This window comes from Bombina bombina, chromosome 2 (assembly GCF_027579735.1).
Source record: "Bombina bombina isolate aBomBom1 chromosome 2, aBomBom1.pri, whole genome shotgun sequence".
NCBI classification, from domain to species: Eukaryota; Metazoa; Chordata; class Amphibia; order Anura; family Bombinatoridae; genus Bombina; species Bombina bombina.
Genome location: NC_069500.1, coordinates 486825448 through 486844932, shown reverse-complemented (window position 1 = coordinate 486844932; position 19485 = coordinate 486825448). Strand labels below are relative to the sequence as shown.

General features: G+C 41.5%; 1 protein-coding gene across 2 annotated transcripts in view; it reads right to left on the bottom strand.

The window, feature by feature from the left end:
- Positions 1-803: 803 nt before the first annotated feature.
- Positions 804-19485, bottom strand: part of NF2 (NF2, moesin-ezrin-radixin like (MERLIN) tumor suppressor) — a 161506-nt gene continuing 142824 nt past the window's right edge. For both annotated transcript variants that reach the window (XM_053702186.1, XM_053702187.1), the window contains one exon: positions 804-1627. In XM_053702186.1, the coding sequence (XP_053558161.1) occupies positions 1577-1627 (51 nt within the window). In that variant the 3' untranslated portion in view covers positions 804-1576. The remainder of the gene's footprint in view (positions 1628-19485) is intronic.

Genomic DNA, 19485 nt, shown 5'->3' with positions numbered 1-19485 from the left:
TTTTATTTAAAAAACGGCACCTTAATACTCGCAATGGCTGGGGCACTTACCACCTTCTAGACCCAGACAGCTAACAGTGAAAACGCTCTCCTCAGGAGTGATGTCTGCAGCAGAATCTTAGGAAATGAAAGAGACTGCACTCCTTGCTCACATGACCTAGAGGGGTGCAACTGCACCTCACTGATGAGGCCCAGGCAGGCCAAAACATTTGTCTGAAGTTGTTGCTCTTTCATTTTTCAGAGCCGAATTGCTTGGTATTTTGGGGCTGAACTGTCTTTTTGGCAGAGTCACATTGATATACTATATGATATTTCTCCTTGGTGAGAGGTGTAGTGAGAGATGTAGTGAGCTAAAAGAGACTGCACTCTGAGTGGCACTGTCCTGACAAACAAGGATTTTTCCAGCTGCTGTTTATTATCAGTACAAATGACCCTAAGACACGCAAGCAGAGGTTGTCAATCTCCCGGTCGGAGAAGTCCGGGGAATTAAAAAACTCCACTTTATAGTTGGCGAATAGGTTAAGAAGCAGAAGTTATCGAGCGAGCCTATGGCTGAAGGCGATCCAGAGCTATATTTGTAGCTTATTAAATGGAGCCCTATCTCTACATATGCAGAGTATTTCAAACGTCATCGTTTACACAGCCCCCCCCAGATCTCTTCACATGTCCATAGCATTTCAACCATCACTTATAGAACAGTCAATGTCACATCTTCCTTACGTATCTTTCCAAAACATGAAGGTTTTAACATTCATGCATGCAAACACTCAAAACTAGTGTTTTCCAAATAAATAAAGATACCACTTTGCCAGTTAATTTTTAATATAAACCAGCTATTTAACTTTTTTTTTTTTTTTAAAACAAGACAGAATATTGAGACTTCTCCATCAGTCTAACAAAGGTACGACTGCAATGAAGAGGGAGACACAGGATATATAATATATAAAATATACATATAAAAATACTGCAGCTTTATTTTTAAAATCCATCAGAGCAAACTAAATTAGGTCAGTGAGATTTCATTGCAGATTTCATTCCAAACGGCCTGTTTTTGCTCCTTTTTCTTTTCTTGTAGTGTCAGATTTAAAAGAAAATCGGTAATGTCAAAATGGCATGCGAGGTTTGTAGAAACAAATTAAGGCAAAAGCAGTGGGGCTGCAATAATTAGTGTGAGCTCAATAACAAAAGTTTTTTTTTTTATGGTTGTCTTCTTTCTGGCATAAATGGGACACATTTGTCATAGCTGAATAATATTTGCAAATTTACTGTAGTGCTCCTCCTGCAAACTGTGTTTTGTTATTTAAAGCGCACACACACACACAACCAATCGTGCAAGTCATGATCATATTCGATATTAACCCTTGCAGAGGTCAGAGAGGCAATCAAAGAAACATAAAGCAGACTTGAATTAAAATAAAAAAGGCAGTTGAAATAAATTGTAAACTTCCGTTTCCATAATTGCAATGAAACGTTTAAAGTCACATCACTTCAAGATGCTCTGGGGTCACAGAATTCAGTCCATTACATAATTGTAATCCTGGTAATATTATGGCCATCCGGGCAGCGCTGATTACATTTTATAGTTCTTCAAAGAAAGCCACCCTGCACTGTGTGCTCTGCAGTGTGAGCTGGAAAAAAAGGAGACACCAGAAAAGGTTAAAGCTATATATCATGTTTTATTTACATAAAAAACAACTTGTCTATACCCTTTTTGCAATAAGGACTCCTCTGATTGTATGGGGATAACTATTCCAGTACAAGTACCTGCAACTGCAAATATGCCCAATGTCAGCCTGCCCTTCTGATAGAGCGTCACTAGACGCTTCACCTTTATTAAAAGGACGAATGACTAATAAGCTGATGCTCCCCCGTTAAGAGTTCTGAATCACTGCATCTTCTTGTGTCCCCAACAGCTACAGGCTTAGAGCCAAAATCAGCGACAAAATGATATCACCATATTCAAGGGGCACTGTGAGCAGACACAGGTACCAGTAATACCACTCTGTAAATCTCTCAGGACCAGTTGCTTTGTTTTGTTTAAAAACAACAACTAAAATTCATTTATAAGAGGGTATATTAAAATGTAACAAAGGATATACTGACTTTTTTTTTTTTAATTAGATGCCGATTCCAGATAAAGTTAGCATTCTTTGCAACTATTTCTCTTAAAAATCTGTTTAGTTATGAACAACCATCAGTAGCAGAATAACTTAAAGGGACAAGCAGCTGTATTGTATTCAAAGCTCCTGCAGGAACATACAGTCAAATGAGCTTTGTTCTCTTTCTTTGATTCCACACAATGAGAGGTTGATTCTTTTTGCTGCCTCTTGTTGACATGTGTCTAACGCAATTATTTTGAGGGTTTGGTGGGGTTTTTTCCATTTGAGCTGTCAAGGAGATATGTAGATATCTTGTGTTGCTGTTATAGTCACAAGAGCGGCAGCACCCTATTGTGCTAAGTGGAGCGTACTGGGATCTCTCAGTGTCCCAACTCACTGGTACCCCTCCAGGGATCAAGAGTCCACCAACTTGCGGTGTCGGCTCCGGATAGGCTCAAAAAAAGCTCAGGCTTCCAATACGTTCAAAATAAGTTAATTAAAATCAAAGTTAAAAACTAAGGGTGCAAGCACTCACCCAAAGTGTAAAAAAGAGATTAAAATACATATTGCAATGCGTTTCTCAGCTGTGTTAACTGTTTCATCAGGCATCTATTACTGAACTGGAAGCACTGGCTTTTAAATTCAAACCCACCAATCTCAGGATAATGCTAGACCCGCCCATTATCTTAAACCAGGTGTAATTCATTGTTAAAATTTAAACATCATTCTATGACTTAGACAAAATAACTACTATTATATCTATAAACTTACTACAATTATATAAACCATTGATGATCCTCTCAGGGATAATGTACCTAAAATAACTATATAATATTGCCAATAAAAGATGTGCATATATATATATATATATATATATATATATATACACACACTGTATATACATACATACATCTCCAGATCCCTATTATCAAATGGCCAACTTACAAAGTGATGACCACTCATCAATGCTTTAAAGATACATTCATATTAGCCCTTTGTGGTGATTTTAGTGGACAAAATATTGTGTACAACCACTCAACAATTTCCTCTATAGTGCTCACATTTGTCACTCACTGTGTCAATCCCAAATGTTAGTGAGCTGAAAGTATATCCCTTATAATAAACATGAAGATGACATTTGAGTTAGTCCGATATAGGTATTAGATCGGGCCGTACGTTAACAGCTGATCATGTAACACGCTGTAAGATCAGCGTGGTGGCTGTTGGTTTCAGAAACAAACCCTGATAGGTGTGTCAAAAATCTCCCCGAGACCATGATGTGTAAAGCGATATGTTGGTCCTTCCAGGGGGCGTGCCGCTATACGTCATAGATGAGGTAACGTGTAGATTATTTTAGGGAATTTCCCCAAGTGACAAATAGCAAAGAGGGATTTACTAATGTAAAGCTATAGATGTTGCATATCTTAATAATGATGACCTAAATGGTCAATGTGTGTATATATATATATATATATATATATATATATATATATATATATAGATAGATAGATAGATAGATATATAGATGTGTGTATATATGCACATCTTTAATTGACAATATTATACAGTTATTTTATGTACATTATCCCTGAGAGGATCATCAATGGTGTATATAATTGTAGTAATGTTATAGATATAATAGTAGGTATGCATCATGTATTGTTTTATTTTGTCTGTTTAAGTCATAGAATGATGTTTACATTTTAACAATGAATTACACCTGGTTTAAGATAATGGGCAGGCCTAGCATTAGCCTGGAATTGGTGGGTTTGAATTTAAAATCCAGTGCTTCCAGTTCAGTAACAGATGCCTGATGAAACAGCTAGCATAGCTGAGAAACATGTTGCAATCTGTATTTTAATCTCTTTCATACACTTTGGGCGAGTGTTTGCACCCTTCGTTTTTAACTTTGATTTTAATAAACTTATTTTGAACGTATTGTAAACCGGAGCTTTTTTGAGCCTATCTGGAGCTGACACCCCGAGTTGGTGGACTCTTGATCCCTGGAGGGGTACCAGTGAGCTGGGACAAAGAGATCCCAGTACGCTCCACTTAGCACAATAGGGTGCTGCCACTCTTGTGAGTATAACAACGACACAGGATATCTACATATCTCCTTGACATCACCGTGTTATGCTAGAAGGCGCCCTCTGTTTTGTGATCTTCTGGATACATTTTGACCTAGAGAGGAGCAGCCCAGATTCAAGATCCTAGGACATCCACCCCATTTGGGGTTCCCATTTTCCTTGGACCACTGGTTGGTCCAATTTGGACTAAGATAAGACTTTTGTGATGTTTTAGGATTTATATTTTATTAATGCATATTATTTGTTTGTGATGTGATGTGACATTGACCTGATTTGTTGTACCACAATCTGTTTTACATTTATACACTTATTTGTGCCTGAACACAATAGCGTTATCAACAGCAGGTTTTTTTCCATGTAAAGCTGTTAAAATTGCTCCACGTTAATTTTCCTGAATCAGTGTAAATTTAGATGGCTCACTAATTATTTTTTTTATCCTAGCTTGCCTTTTCAAGCATAGAAATGTATTTATTTCTGAAGTGTAATTGTAATTAATTATTAGAATACCCATAGGCATATTCAGTGTATTCTAAAATTCTCTTCCCAGTTTGTCTGTATAATCTCTATTTGAAGTCTATTCCATGGAGCCGAATTATTAAGCACCGTATGGTGCCTAAATCATCTGTGTCCGTGCGAGCCTTCAGGAAACAGCAGTTAAGAAGCAGCGAACAGCAAATCAGCCTGATCACATATGATCGGGTTGATTGACAACCCCTGGTAGCGGCCGCAAATCTGCAGGGGGTGGCATTGCAGTAGCAGTTTACCACAACTGCTTGTGCAATGCTAAATGCTGACAGCTTATGTCTGTCGGACATGATCCGCTGAGCGGATAATGTCGGACAGACATATAATAAATCGGCCCCTATGAATCAACCAGACTTTCTATAAAAAAAAGTGCTTATTTAACTTACACTGAATAGGTTACCTTCCAACTTGAGATCATGGCATATACATACAGGGGTTGAAAAATATCAATATAGTTTACTAGTCAGGGGTTAAAAAGGTACGAGCCCAAAGGGAAAAGGTTACTATCCTCTCAATGTTAAAGATAGGACAAAAGTCAAATATTTTACTTGTCCAGGAACAGCGGAAATTTCAAGGTGTGTGTGTGTATAACCATATAGGTAGCTTTTTAAGTTCTCCAGAGACCTGTCTCTCCAACAGAATCCCCCTTTCAGCCTCCCTGAAGACTAACTGCTCTTTTATGCACAGACAAATAATACTTGTGAGTAACGATGAGCAAGTAAGATACATTTGTAAATATGTGTGAATAGTAGGGGAAATAGTAGGCTGAATCTCAGATTCACTGGGTTCTGAAATAATGCCCATGACCCCACTAGCACTCATTTCTATGGTTTTAGAACAGAAGACATACCACAGCATGAAATGGTACTGTCACAGCACTTAGGTAATATAATGGCAGTATTCATCTTCAAACATGTACAGTTCTCTTTGTAATTAAGAAACTTAAGGAGGTGATTTGTTTCCACATAAGAAATTAGATAGTAGGCTTAAAATAAAAAAGTCAATAGATATCCTACAGGTACAAAACACCCACCACAATGAAAGGCGATATACATACATGTTTGGTACATAAATTAGGTAGAAAGAAGCATTCCCATAGGACTCATATCCAATTAAATCAAGCTCGAGAGTAACAAAACTATCTATGCCAAAATGTATGTAAGTGCATTAATAATAATAAAAAACAACTTAACAAAAACTTAATAAAATCAAACAAATCAGTATAAAATGTAAAATATAAATGCCCTCTGATCTGAAAATAGTTAAATTGACTGCTACCAATTTATACAAAAAAATTAATAGCTTTCAAGACAAAGTACTAAGCTTTTTAAAATATTTATTGTATTGAGATACATCAGATTAGGAAGTGACCATTCTATATGATTTAAAGAGACATGGAACCCAAATTTTTTCTCTCATAATTCAGAGAGAGCATGCAATTTTCTACAACTTTCCAATTACTTCTATTATCTAATTCCCTTTTTTTCTTTTGGTATTTTGTTGTTGAAAAGCATATATAGTAAGCTGCTGATTAGTAACTGCACATATATGTCTCCTGTCACTGGCTCACCCATGTGTTCAACTAGCTCACAGTAGTGCAATGTTGCTCCTTTAACAAAGGTTACCAAGAGAATGAAGCAAATTTGATAATAGAAGTAAATCGGAAAGTTGTTTAAAATTGCATTCTGTGTCTGAATCGTTTTGCCTTGATAGCTGTTAAATTAGTGTATTTATTGATTATTGATAGTGGTCTATTTTGACTAGATAATCCTTGTGAACAGGTACACAACCCAACTCCTGTACCAAAATTGGAACTGGAACAATGACTCCCATAGATTTCAGATCCGAAATGGACTGAAAGAAGGCTTTTGCTTTTAAATGAGTTTTTGGAACATAAGACAGAGAAACCTTCCTCTGGGAGGTCTCACCTATCCTTAAAGGGACAGTCTAGGCTAAAATAAAGTTTCATGATTCAGATAGAGCATGTAATTTTAAACAATTTTCCAATTTACTTTTATCACCAATTTTGCTTTGTTCTCTTGGTATTCTTAGTTGAAAGCTTAACCTAGGAGGTTCATATGCTAATTTCTTAGACCTTGAAGCCCACCTCTTTCAGATTGCATTTTAACAGTTTTTCACCACTAGAGGGTGTTAGTTCGCGTATTTCATATAGATAACACTGTGCTTGTGCACAAGAAGTTATCTGGGAGCAGGCACTGATTGGCTAGACTGCAAGTCTGTCAAAAGAACTGAAAAAGGGGCAGTTTGCAGAGGCTAAGATACAAGATAATCACAGAGGTTAAAAAGTATATTATAACTGTGTTGGTTATGCAAAACTGGTAAATGGGTAATAAAGGGATTATCTATCTTTTAAAACAATAAAAATTCTTGTGTAGACTGTCCCTTTAACAGACTGGAACCAAACCTTCTGAAAAAGAAAATGTATTCTTACCCGATAAATTTGTTTCCTCTTGGACATGACGAGTCCACGGATCATCTTCATTACTTATGGGATATTCTCCTCCTGCCTGCAGGAGGCGGCAAAGAGCACCTACAGCAAAGCTGTTAAATAGACCCTCCCTTCCCCTCCAACCCAGTTATTCGACCGAAGTTAGGAAGAGAAAGGAAAAACCAAAGGTGCGGAGGTGTCTGAAGTTTAGAAAAAATAACATCCTGTCTAAACAGACAGGGTGGGCCGTGGACTCGTCATGTCCAAGAGGAAACAAATTTATCAGTTAAGAATAAATTTTCTTTTCCTCTTAAGGACATGAGGAGTCCACAGATCATCTTCATTACTTATGGGATACAATACCCAAGCTTAGAGGACACAGATGATACGGGAGGGACAAGACAGGATACCTAAACAGAAGGCACCACTGCTTGAAGAACCTTTCTCCCAAAAGCCACCTCAGCTGAGGCAAAAGTATCAAATTCGCAGAATTTAGAAAAAGTTTGACGAGAGGACCAAGTAGCAGCTTTACAAATCTGTTCAAGAGTTGCTTCATTCTTGAATGCCCATGAAGAAGCCACAGCTCTAGTAGAATGAGCCGTAATCCTCTCAGGAGGCTGCTTCCCAGCGGTTTCATAAGCAAAGCTAATGATACTCCTCAACCAGAAAGAAAGCGAAATAGCTGTCGCCTTTTGACCCCTTCATTTCCCTGAGAAAACAACAAATAAAGAAGAAGACTGACGAAAATCCTTTGTCGTCTGTAAATAAAACTTCAAAGCACAAACAACATCAAGATTGTGCAAAAGACACACCTTCTGAGAAAAAAGATTAGGGCACAACGAAGGTACAACAATCTCCTGGTTAATGTTTCGGTCCGAAACTACCTTAGGAAGAAAACCCAACTTGGTACGCAAGACAACCTTATCTGCATGAAAAATGAGATAAGGGGAAGCGCATTGCAACGCCGAGAGCTCGGACACTCTACGAGCAGAAGAAATAGCAACCAGAAATAAAACTTTCCAAGACAGAAGTTTAATGTCCAAGGAATGCATAGGTTCAAATGGAACCCCTTGAAGAACATTAAGAACCAAATTAAGACTCCATGGAGGAGCAATAGGCTTAAATACAGGTCTGATCCTGACCAGAGCCTGACAGAAAGATTGAACATCTGGAACCTCTGCCAGACGTTTATGTAGCAACACCGACAAAGCCGAAATCTGACCCTTTAAGGAACTAGTCGACAAACCCTTCTCCAATCCCTCTTGGAGAAAAGCTAAAATTCTCGGAATCCTAATCTTACTCCACGAGTAGCCATTAGATTTGTACCAATAAAGATATTTACGCCATATCTTATGGTAAATCTTTCTAGTTACCGGCTTACGAGCCTGAACCAAGGTCTCAATGACCGCATCAGAAAAACCTCATTTTGACAAAATCAAACGTTCAATCTCCAAGCAGTCAGCTTCTGAGAAACTAGATTTGGGTGAAGGAAGGGACCTTGAATGAGAAGATCCTTCCTCAACAGAAGTCTCCAGGGTGGTAGAGACGACATGTCTACCAGGTCCGCATACCAAGTCCTGCGAGGCCAGGCAGGAGCAATGAGGATCACCGGAGCCCTCTCCTGTTTGATTCAAGCAATGACCCGAGGAAGAAGTGCTAGCTTGAAGGACCAACAAACTGCCAGAGCATCTATCAGTTCCCCCTGCGGATCCCTGGACCTCGACCCGTACCTCGGAAGCTTGGCATTCTGTCGAGATGCCATGAGATCCAACTCCGATTGACCCCATTTGAGGATCAGACTTGAGAACACTTCTGGATGAAGTTCCCACTCGCCCGGATGGAAAGTCTGTCTGCTTAGAAAATCCGCCTCCCAGTTGTCCACCCCTGGGGTGTGGATTGCTGACAGATGACAAGAGCGGTTCTTCGCCCACTGAATGATCTTGGATACTTCTGACATCGCCAAGGAACTCCTCGTTCCTCCCTGATGATTGATGTAGGCGACAGTCGTTATGTTGTCCGACTGAAATCTGATGAACCGGGCCGAGGCCAACTGAGGACAGGCCAGAAGCGCATTGAAAATCGCTCTCAGTTCCAGAATGTTGATAGGAAGAAGAGACTCCGCTCGGGTCCACACTCCCTGAGTCTTCAGAGAACCCCAGACGGCTCCCCATCCCAAGACTGGCGTCTGTTGTCATAATCACCCAGGAAGGTCTGCGAAACCAGGTTCCTTGAGAAAGATGATCCAGAGACAACCACCATTGAAGAGAGTCTCTTGTCTCCTTCTCCATGACTATTTGAGGAGACAAGTCCGCATAATCTCCATTCAACTGTCTGAGCATGTTCAGCTGCAGAGGTCTGAGATGGAACCGAGCAAATGGGACGATGTCCATCGCCGCTACCATCAATCCGATTACCTCCATACACTGGGCCACAGATGGATTCGGAGTGGTTTGGAGTACTCGACAGGTATCTATAATCTTTCATTTCCTGACTTCTGTCAGAAAAATCCTCATTTGAACAGAATCTATTAAAGTTCCCTAAAAGGTAACCCTTGTCTTTAGGACTAGAGAACTCTTTTCTAAATTCACCTTACACCCGTGAGATCTCAGGAAGGCTATGACAAGGTCGGTATGAAACTTTGCTTGATGGCAAGAAGGGGCCTGGATTAGAATATCGTCCAGGTAAGGCGCTACTGCAATGCCCGTGGTCTTAGGACCGATAAGAGAGACCCCAGAACCTTTGTGAAAATTCTGGGTGCTGTGGCCAACCCAAAAGGAAGAGCCACAAACTGGAAATGTTTGTCCAGAAATGCAAATCTTAGGAACTTGTGATGTTCCTTGTGGATAGGAACATGAAGATATGCATCCTTTAAGTCATCATGAATTGACCCTCCTGGATCAATGGCAGAATAGTGTGAATAGTTTCCATCTTGATTGATGGGATTCTGAGGAATTTGTTTAGACTCTTGAGGTCTAAGATTGGCCTGAAAGTTCCCTCCTTTTTGGGAACTACAAACAGATTGGAATAAAAACCTTCTCCTTGTTCCTGAGTAGGAACTGGAACAATCACTCCCATGGAGGAGAGGTCTCTTACACAACATAAGAACACCTCTCTTTTTATCTGGTTTGCAGATAACCTTGAAAGGAGAAACCTTCCCAGAGGAGGAAAGGCTTTGAAATCCAGTCTATATCCCCTGGACACAATCTCTATAGTCCAGGTATCCTGAAACATCTCTTACCCATGCCTGAACGAAAAAAGATAGTCTGCCCCCCGACCAGATCCGGTCCTGAATCGGGGGCAAACCCTTCATGCTGTCTTGGATTCGGCAGCAGGCTTCTTGGATGGTTTTCCCTTGTTACATGACTGGTTGGGTCTCCAAGTAGGCTTAGGCTGGGTAAAGTTTCTGTCCTGTCTGGCGGAGGAAACAAAGGAATTACTCTTGAAATTTCGAAAGGAACGAAAATTACTTTGACGTCCCTTTTGCTTGTTTCTCTTATCCTGAGGAAGTAGATGACCCTTACCTCCAGAGATATCAGAAATAATTTCCTTTAGGCCAGGTCCAAACAAGGTTTTTCCTTTGTAAGGAATTGTTAGAAGCTTAGACTTGGAAGACACATCCGCAGCCCAGGGTTTTAACCACAAGGCTCTGCGGGCCAAGATAGAAAACCCCAAAGTCTTTGCAGCTAATTTAGTAATTTGCAACGAAGCATCAGTAATAAAGGCATTAGCTAATTTCAGTGCCTGGATTTCCTCCAAAGGGGTCTCATGTCTGAGAGACTCAGACAGAGCGTCAAACCAATAAGCTGTTGCACTAGTAACCATGGCAATGCATGCAGTAGGCTGCAACAATAACCCCTGATGAGTATAAATCCTTCCAACTTCTTGTCCATAGGATCCTTAAAGGCACAGCTATCCTCAATAGGAATAGTCGTACGTTTAGCCAGGGTGGAAACAGCTCCTTCCACCTTAGGGACTGTCTGCCAATTTTAGCGTCCGCTACAGGAAACATTTTCTTAAAGACCGGGGATGGAGAAAAAGGAATACCTGGTCTGTCCCATTCCTTAGAAATAATCTCCAGTCTTCTTAGGTATTGGAAAAACATCTAAATACGAGAGAGTTTCAAAATATTTATCCATCTTACACAACTTTTCAGGAGCCACTACTACTGTAGAGTCACAATCATCTAAAGTTGTTAATACCTCCCTGAGTAACAGGCGGAGGTGTTCTAACTTAAACATGAAAGAAACCACCTCCGAATCTGAAAAAGGTACAGAACTTCCAGAATCAGAAAGTTCACCTTCAGATAAAGACTCCAAACCCTCCAACTCATGTTCTTGAGAGGGTAAATTTGAAAATGACACCAATGCATCAGTATCCTTACTGACTCCATGGTCACTCCTTTTACGTCTGTCTTGAAACATGGGAAAGGCAGATAATCTATCAGAAATAGAAGACACTACCTTAGCTATATCCATTAAGGAAATATTTGAAGCTAAAGTATTATTACAAGGCACTGCTTGAGCGGGCGAAATCTCTTGGGACATTTGGGGAGACCGCTGCGAAATACTTTGAATCTCATCTTAAGACCCCTGAGAAGCATCCGCCTTAGAAGAGGCTTGCTCATGAAAAATCCTTTCTTTGTAATTCAAGGCCCTCTCAACACATGAGGGACAAAAAAGGAATAGGGGGTTCAACCTGAGCATTCAAACACATAGAGCAAAGAGCAGATTGATCAGCTTCAGTATCCATCTCTCACATAAAATAAAACTTTTTTTTTTTTTTTTTTAAATATATGCAACTGTGACTTTAAGACAGAACCAAAGGATAGCCAGCAAAGGTAAATCCCCAACAAGTAAATCCCAGATGGAAAAAACAGAATTTATGTTTACCTGATAAATTTCTTTCTCCTACGGTGTGTCTGGTCCACGGCTTCATCCTTACTTGTGGGATATTCTCTTCCCCTACAGGAAATGGCAAAGAGAGCACACAGCAAAAGCTGTCCATATAACCCCCCCTCTGGCTCCGCCCCCCAGTCATCGACCGACGGTTAGGAGAAAAAGGAGAAACTATAGGGTGCCGTGGTGACTGTAGTGTACAGAAATAAAAATTTTAAACCTGACTAAAAGCCAGGGCGGGCCGTGGACCGGACACACCGTAGGAGAAAGAAATTTATCAGGTAAACATAAATTCTGTTTTCTCCTACATTGGTGTGTCCGGTCCACGGCTTCATCCTTACTTGTGGGAACCAATACGAAAGCTTTAGGACACGGATGAAGGGAGGGAACAAGTCAGGTAACCTAAACGGAAGGCACCACAGCTTGCAAAACCTCCCAAAAACAGCCTCCGAAGAAGCATAAGTATCGAATTTGTAAAATTTGGCAAAAGTATGCAGAGAAGACCAAGTCGTTGCCTTACAGATCTCATCAACAGAAGCCTCGTTCTTGAAGGCCCATGTGGAAGCCACAGCTCTAGTAGAGTGAGCTGTAATTCGTTCAGGAGGCTGCCGTCCGGCAGTCTCATAAGCCAATCGGATGATGCTTTTCAGCCAAAAGGAAAGAGAGGTAGCAGTAGCTTTCTGCCCTCTCCTCTTACCAGAATAAACGACAAACAAGGATGATGACTGTCTGAAATCTTTTGTTGCTTCTAAATAGAATTTTAAAGCATGGACCACATCTAGGTTGTGTAACAAACGTTCCTTCTTCGAAACTGGTTTCGGACACAGAGAAGGAACAACTATTTCCTGGTTAATATTCCTGTTGGAAACCACTTTTGGAAGAAAACCAGGCTTGGTACGTAAAACTACCTTATCTGTATGGAATACCAGATAGGGAGAAGTACACTGCAAAGCAGACAATTCAGAAACTCTTCTAGCAGAAGAAATAGCAACCAAAAACAGAACTTTCCAAGATAGTAACTTAATATCTATGGAATGTAAGGGTTCAAACGGAACCCCTTGAAGAACTGAAAGAACTAAGTTTAGACTCCATGGAGGAGTCATAGGTCTGTAGACAGGCTTGATTCTGACTAACGCCTGTACAAACGCCTGTACATCTGGCCCGGCTGCCAGACATTTGTGCAACAAAACAGACAGAGCAGATATCTGTCCTTTTAGAGAACTAGCTGACAAGCCTTTATCTAAACCCTCTTGGAGAAAAGAAAGTATCCTAGGAATTTTAATTTTACTCCAAGAGAATCCCTTGGATTCGCACCAACGGATATATTTTCGCCATATCTTACGGTAAATTTTCCTAGTCACAGGTTTTCTGGCTTGAACCAGAGTATCTATAACTGAATCTGAAAACCCACGCTTAGATAGAATCAAGCGTTCAATTTCCAAGCAGCCAGTTGCAGAGAGACTAGATTTGGATGTTCAAATGGACCTTGTACTAGAAGATCCTGTCTCAAAGGTAGCTTCCATGGTGGAGCCGATGACATATTCACCAGGTCTGCATACCAAGTCCTGCGTGGCCATGCAGGAGCTATTAGAATCACAGAGGCCTTCTCCTGTTTGATCCTGGCTACAAGCCTGGGAAGGAGAGGGAACGGTGGAAACACATAAGCTAGATTGAACGACCAAGGCGCTACCAATGCATCCACTAGCGTCGCCTTGGGATCCCTGGATCTGGACCCGTAGCGAGGAACCTTGGAGTTCTGACGAGACGCCATCAGATCCATATCTGGAATGCCCCATAGTTGAGTTAACTGGGCAAAGACCTCCGGGTGGAGTTCCCACTCCCCCGGATGGAAAGTCTGACGACTCAAATAATCCGCCTCCCAGTTGTCTACTCCTGGGATGTGAATTGCAGATAGATGGCAGGAGTGATCCTCCGCCCATTTGATGATCTTGGATACCTCTCTCATCGGCAAGGAACTCTTTGTTCCCCCCTGATGACTGATGTACGCTACAGTCGTCATATTGTCCGACTGAAATCTTATGAATCTGGCCTTCGCTAGTTGAGGCCAAGCCAGGAGCGCATTGAATATCGCTCTCAGTTCCAAAATGTTTATCGGGAGAAGAGACTCTTCCCGAGACCATAGACCCTGAGCTTTCAGGGAGTCCCAGACCGCGCCCCAGCCTAAGAGACTGGCGTCGGTCGTGACAATGACCTACTCTGGTCTGCGGAAACTCATTCCCTGAGACAGGTGATCCTGAGTCAACCACCAGCGGAGTGAGTCTCTGGTTACCTGGTCTACTTGAATCTGGGGAGACAAGTCTGCATAATCCCCATTCCACTGTTTGAGCATGCACAGTTGCAATGGTCTTAGATGAATTCGAGCAAAAGGAACCACGTCCATTGCTGCAACCATTAATCCTATTACCTCCATGCACTGAGCTATGGAAGGCTGAGGAATAGATTGAAGAACTTGACAAGCGTTTAGAAGCTTTAACTTTCTGACCTCTGTCAGAAAAATCTTCATTTCTACAGAATCTATTATTGTTCCCAGAAAAGGAACCCTTGTGGACAGGGACAGGGAACTCTTTTCTATGTTCACCTTCCACCCGTGAGACCTGAGAAAGGCTAAGACAATGTCTGTATGAGCCCTTGCTTTGGAAAGGACGACGCTTGGATTAGAATGTCGTCTAGGTAAGGTGCTACAGCAATGCCCCTCGGCCTTAGAACCGCTAGAAGGGACCCTAGTACCTTTGTGAAAATTCTGGGAGCAGTGGCTAAACCGAATGGAAGAGCCACGAACTGGTAATGTTTGTCCAGAAAGGCGAACCTCAGGAACTGATGATGATCTTTGTGTGGATTGGACTATGCAGGTACGCATCCTTTAAGTCCACGGTAGTCATATATTGACCCTCCTGGATTGTTGGTAAAATCGTCCGAATGGTTTCCATTTTGAATGATGGAACTCTGAGGAATTTGTTTAGAATTTTTAAATCCAGAATTGGTCTGAAAGTTCCCTCTTTTTTGGGAACTACAAACAGGTTTGAGTAAAAACCCAGACCTTGTTCCGCTGTTGGAACTGGGTGTATCACTCCCATCTTTAATAGGTCTCCTACGCAATGTAAGAATGCCTGTCTCTTTATCTGGTCTGAAGATAAGCGAGACATGTGGAACCTTCCCCTTGGAGGAAGTTCCTTGAACTCTAGAAGATACCCCTGAGAGACTATTTCTAGTGCCCAGGGATCCGGAACATCTCTTGCCCAAGCCTGAGCAAAGAGAGAAAGTCTGCCCCCTACTAGATCCGGTCCCGGATCGGGGGCTACCCCTTCATGCTGTCTTGGTAGCAGCAGCAGGCTACTTGGCCTGTTTACCCTTGTTCCAGCCTTGCAATGGTTTCCATGCTGGTTTAGGCTGGGAAGTGTTACCCTCTTGTCTAGAGGCTGCAGAGTTAGGAGCCGGTCCGTTCCTGAAATTGCGAAAGGAACGAAAATTAGATTTGTTCTTAGCCTTGAAAGGCCTATCCTGTGGGAGGGCATGGCCCTTTCCCCCAGTGATGTCTGAAATAATCTTCAATTCTGGCCCAAAAAGGGTCTTACCTTTGAAAGGAATATTAAGCAATTTTGTTTTGGACGACACATCCGCCGACCAAGATTTTAGCCAAAGCGCCCTGCGCGCCACTATTGCAAAACCTGAATTTTTCGCCGCTAATTTTGCCAATTGAAAAGCGGCATCCAAAATAAAGGAATTAGCCAACTTTAGTGCGTGAATTCTGTCCATGACTTCATCATATGGAGTCTCCTTTTGGAGCGAATTTTCTAGTTCCTCGAACCAAAAAGACGCCGCCGTGGTGACAGGAATAATGCACGAAATTGGTTGAAGAAGGAAACCTTGCTGAACAAATATCTTTTTAAGCAATCCTTCCAATTTTTTATCCATAGGATCTTTGAAAGCGCAACTGTCCTCAATAGGAATAGTTGTGCGCTTGGCTAACGTTGAAACTGCCCCCTCTACCTTAGGGACCTTTTGCCATGCGTCCCTTCTGGGGTCGACAATGGGGAACATTTTCTTAAATATAGGAGGTGGAACAAAAGGTACACCTGGCTTCTCCCACTCCTTAGTCACTATGTCCGCCACCCTCTTGGGTATCGGAAAGGCATCAGCATGCACAGGGACCTCTAAGAATTTGTCCATTTTGCACAACTTCTCTGGAATCACCAAAGAGTCACAATCATCAAGAGTAGCTAGCACCTCCTTAAGCAGGGCGCGGAGATGTTCTAGCTTAAATTTAAATGCCACGACATCAGGTTCTGCCTGCTGAGAAATTTTTCCTGAATCAGAAATTTCTCCCTCAGACAGACCCTCCCTCACTGCCAATTCAGATTGATGTGAGGGTATAACAGATAAATTATCGTCAGCGCCAACTTGCTCATCCTCTGTATTTAAAACTGAGCAATCACGCTTTCTGGGAAATGCTGGCAGTTTGGATAAAAGATTTGCTATAGAATTATCCATTACTGCTGTTAATTGCTGCATAGTAACAAGCTTTGGCGCGCTAGATGTACTAGGTATCACCTGGGCGGGCAAAACTGGTGTTGACACAGAAGGAGAGGATGATGAGCTATCCCCACTACCTTCATTTGAAGAATCATCTTGGGCAACCTTATTAAATGTGACAGTACTGTCCTTACTTTGTTTGGACGCCATGGCACAATTTGCACATACATTTAAAGGGGGAACCACCTTGGCTTCCATACACACAGAACATATGCTATCTGAAGGTACAGACATGTTAGACAGATTTAGGCAGGCTATTAATGCAATAAAAACGATTTTAAGCAAAACCGTTACTGTCTCTTTAAATAATAAAAAGAGCCCACTTTATTTCTGAATGTTTGAAAAACTATCAAGGAAATATCCAATCTTTATAAAATTTACACCCGAGTGTCTTAATGCTTTGAAAGTATTGCACACCAAATTTCAAGTCTCTAAACCCTTAAATGAGCAAACCGGAGCTAATAGTTCAATTTACCGGTTTAAACACACTACAGTCCCTGCCACAGACTTTGCTGCGGCATTTACCTTCCTTAGGGGTTATTCACCACAGAAATAAACCTTCCTGAGTCCGTTTCTCAGCCACAGGACCCTCTCACATGAAGCTGCATGCACTGCCTTAGAAGTAACTGCGCAACTGAGGCGCGAAAATGAGGTCTCCTCCCTCTGCATACCAGAGTGAAGGGGCCTTTCTGACTAGATTAGGCGTCTAAACAACTGCCAGGCGTAATAAAATGTTCCCAAAAGTGTTTCAAAGTTCACAAAACACTCCAAATGTCATATAAATATGATATAAACAAATCGATTTAGCCCACAATAGTGTCAACCAGCATAGAGCCCAATTTATAAGCCTTAATTCTGTTACTCAGTCTAAGAAAATGGCTTACCGATCCCATAAGGGAAAACTGACAGTCTTCTAGCATTACTATGTCTTGTTAGAAAAGAGACTGGTCATACCTGGAGCAGATAAGTCTGCAAACTGTTCCCCCCAACTGAAGTTCTCTGGTTTCAACAGTCCTGCGTGGGAACAGCAATGGATTTTAGTTACTGGTGCTAAAATCATACTCCTCTTTTAACAGAACTCTTCATCACTTTCTGTTGTAGAGTAAATAGTACAAACCGGCACTATTTTAAAATAACAAACTCTTGATAGAAGAAATAAAACTACAACTAACACCACATACTCTTTACCATCCCCGTGGAGATGCTACTTGTTCAGAGCGGCAAAGAGAATGACTGGGGGACGGAGCCAGAGGGGGGCTATATGGACAGCTTTTGCTGTGTGCTCTCTTTGCCATTTCCTGTAGGGGAAGAGAATATCCCACAAGTAAGGATGAAGCCGTGGACCGGACACACCAATGTAGGAGAAAATTAACTTAGACCGTTATGAAATTAATCAGCCTGTGCCTTTAAATTTTAAACCCAAAAATGTTTATTGCCGTCTTTATAATATAGTAAAAAACATGAAATTAATGCTGTTCCAGACACCTTAGCAGCCTGCTGAGGTGCCTACCTACCACCAAACAAGCGATCGACCTCCCAGGACCAACCGGATGCTGATATCAGAGGACCGGAGGAAAAATAGAAAATACTGCTTGCCGGAGCACTACTACCGCCTGACCAAATATTTTATAAACAGTAGCCATGCAGCAGTAGAACTCCATGCGACTTCTCAGCCCGGATAGCAACCAGAATGAGGAAGCGTGCGAAAAACAGAATTTATGTTTACCTGATAAATTACTTTCTCCAACGGTGTGTCCGGTCCACGGCGTCATCCTTACTTGTGGGATATTCTCTTCCCCAACAGGAAATGGCAAAGAGCCCAGCAAAGCTGGTCACATGATCCCTCCTAGGCTCCGCCTTCCCCAGTCATTCGACCGACGTAAAGGAGGAATATTTGCATAGGAGAAATCATATGATACCGTGGTGACTGTAGTTAGAGAAAATAAATCATCAGACCTGATTAAAAAACCAGGGCGGGCCGTGGACCGGACACACCGTTGGAGAAAGTAATTTATCAGGTAAACATAAATTCTGTTTTCTCCAACATAGGTGTGTCCGGTCCACGGCGTCATCCTTACTTGTGGGAACCAATACCAAAGCTTTAGGACACGGATGATGGGAGGGAGCAAATCAGGTCACCTAGATGGAAGGCACCACGGCTTGCAAAACCTTTCTCCCAAAAATAGCCTCAGAAGAAGCAAAAGTATCAAATTTGTAAAATTTAGTAAAAGTGTGCAGTGAAGACCAAGTCGCTGCCTTACATATCTGATCAACAGAAGCCTCGTTCTTGAAGGCCCATGTGGAAGCCACGGCCCTAGTGGAATGAGCTGTGATTCTTTCAGGAGGCTGCCGTCCGGCAGTCTCATAAGCCAATCTGATGATGCTTTTAAGCCAAAAAGAGAGAGAGGTAGAAGTTGCTTTTTGACCTCTCCTTTTACCAGAATAAACAACAAACAAGGAAGATGTTTGTCTGAAATCCTTTGTAGCCTCTAAATAGAATTTTAGAGCACGAACTACATCCAAATTGTGCAACAAACGTTCCTTCTTTGAAACTGGATTCGGACACAAAGAAGGCACGACTATCTCCTGGTTAATATTTTTGTTAGAAACAACTTTCGGAAGAAAACCAGGTTTAGTACGCAAAACCACCTTATCTGCATGGAACACCAGATAAGGAGGAGAACACTGCAGAGCAGATAACTCTGAAACTCTTCTAGCAGAAGAAATTGCAACCAAAAACAAAACTTTCCAAGATAATAACTTGATATCAACGGAATGTAGGGGTTCAAACGGAACCCCCTGAAGAACTGAAAGAACTAAATTAAGACTCCAAGGAGGAGTCAAAGGTTTGTAAACAGGCTTGATTCTAACCAGAGCCTG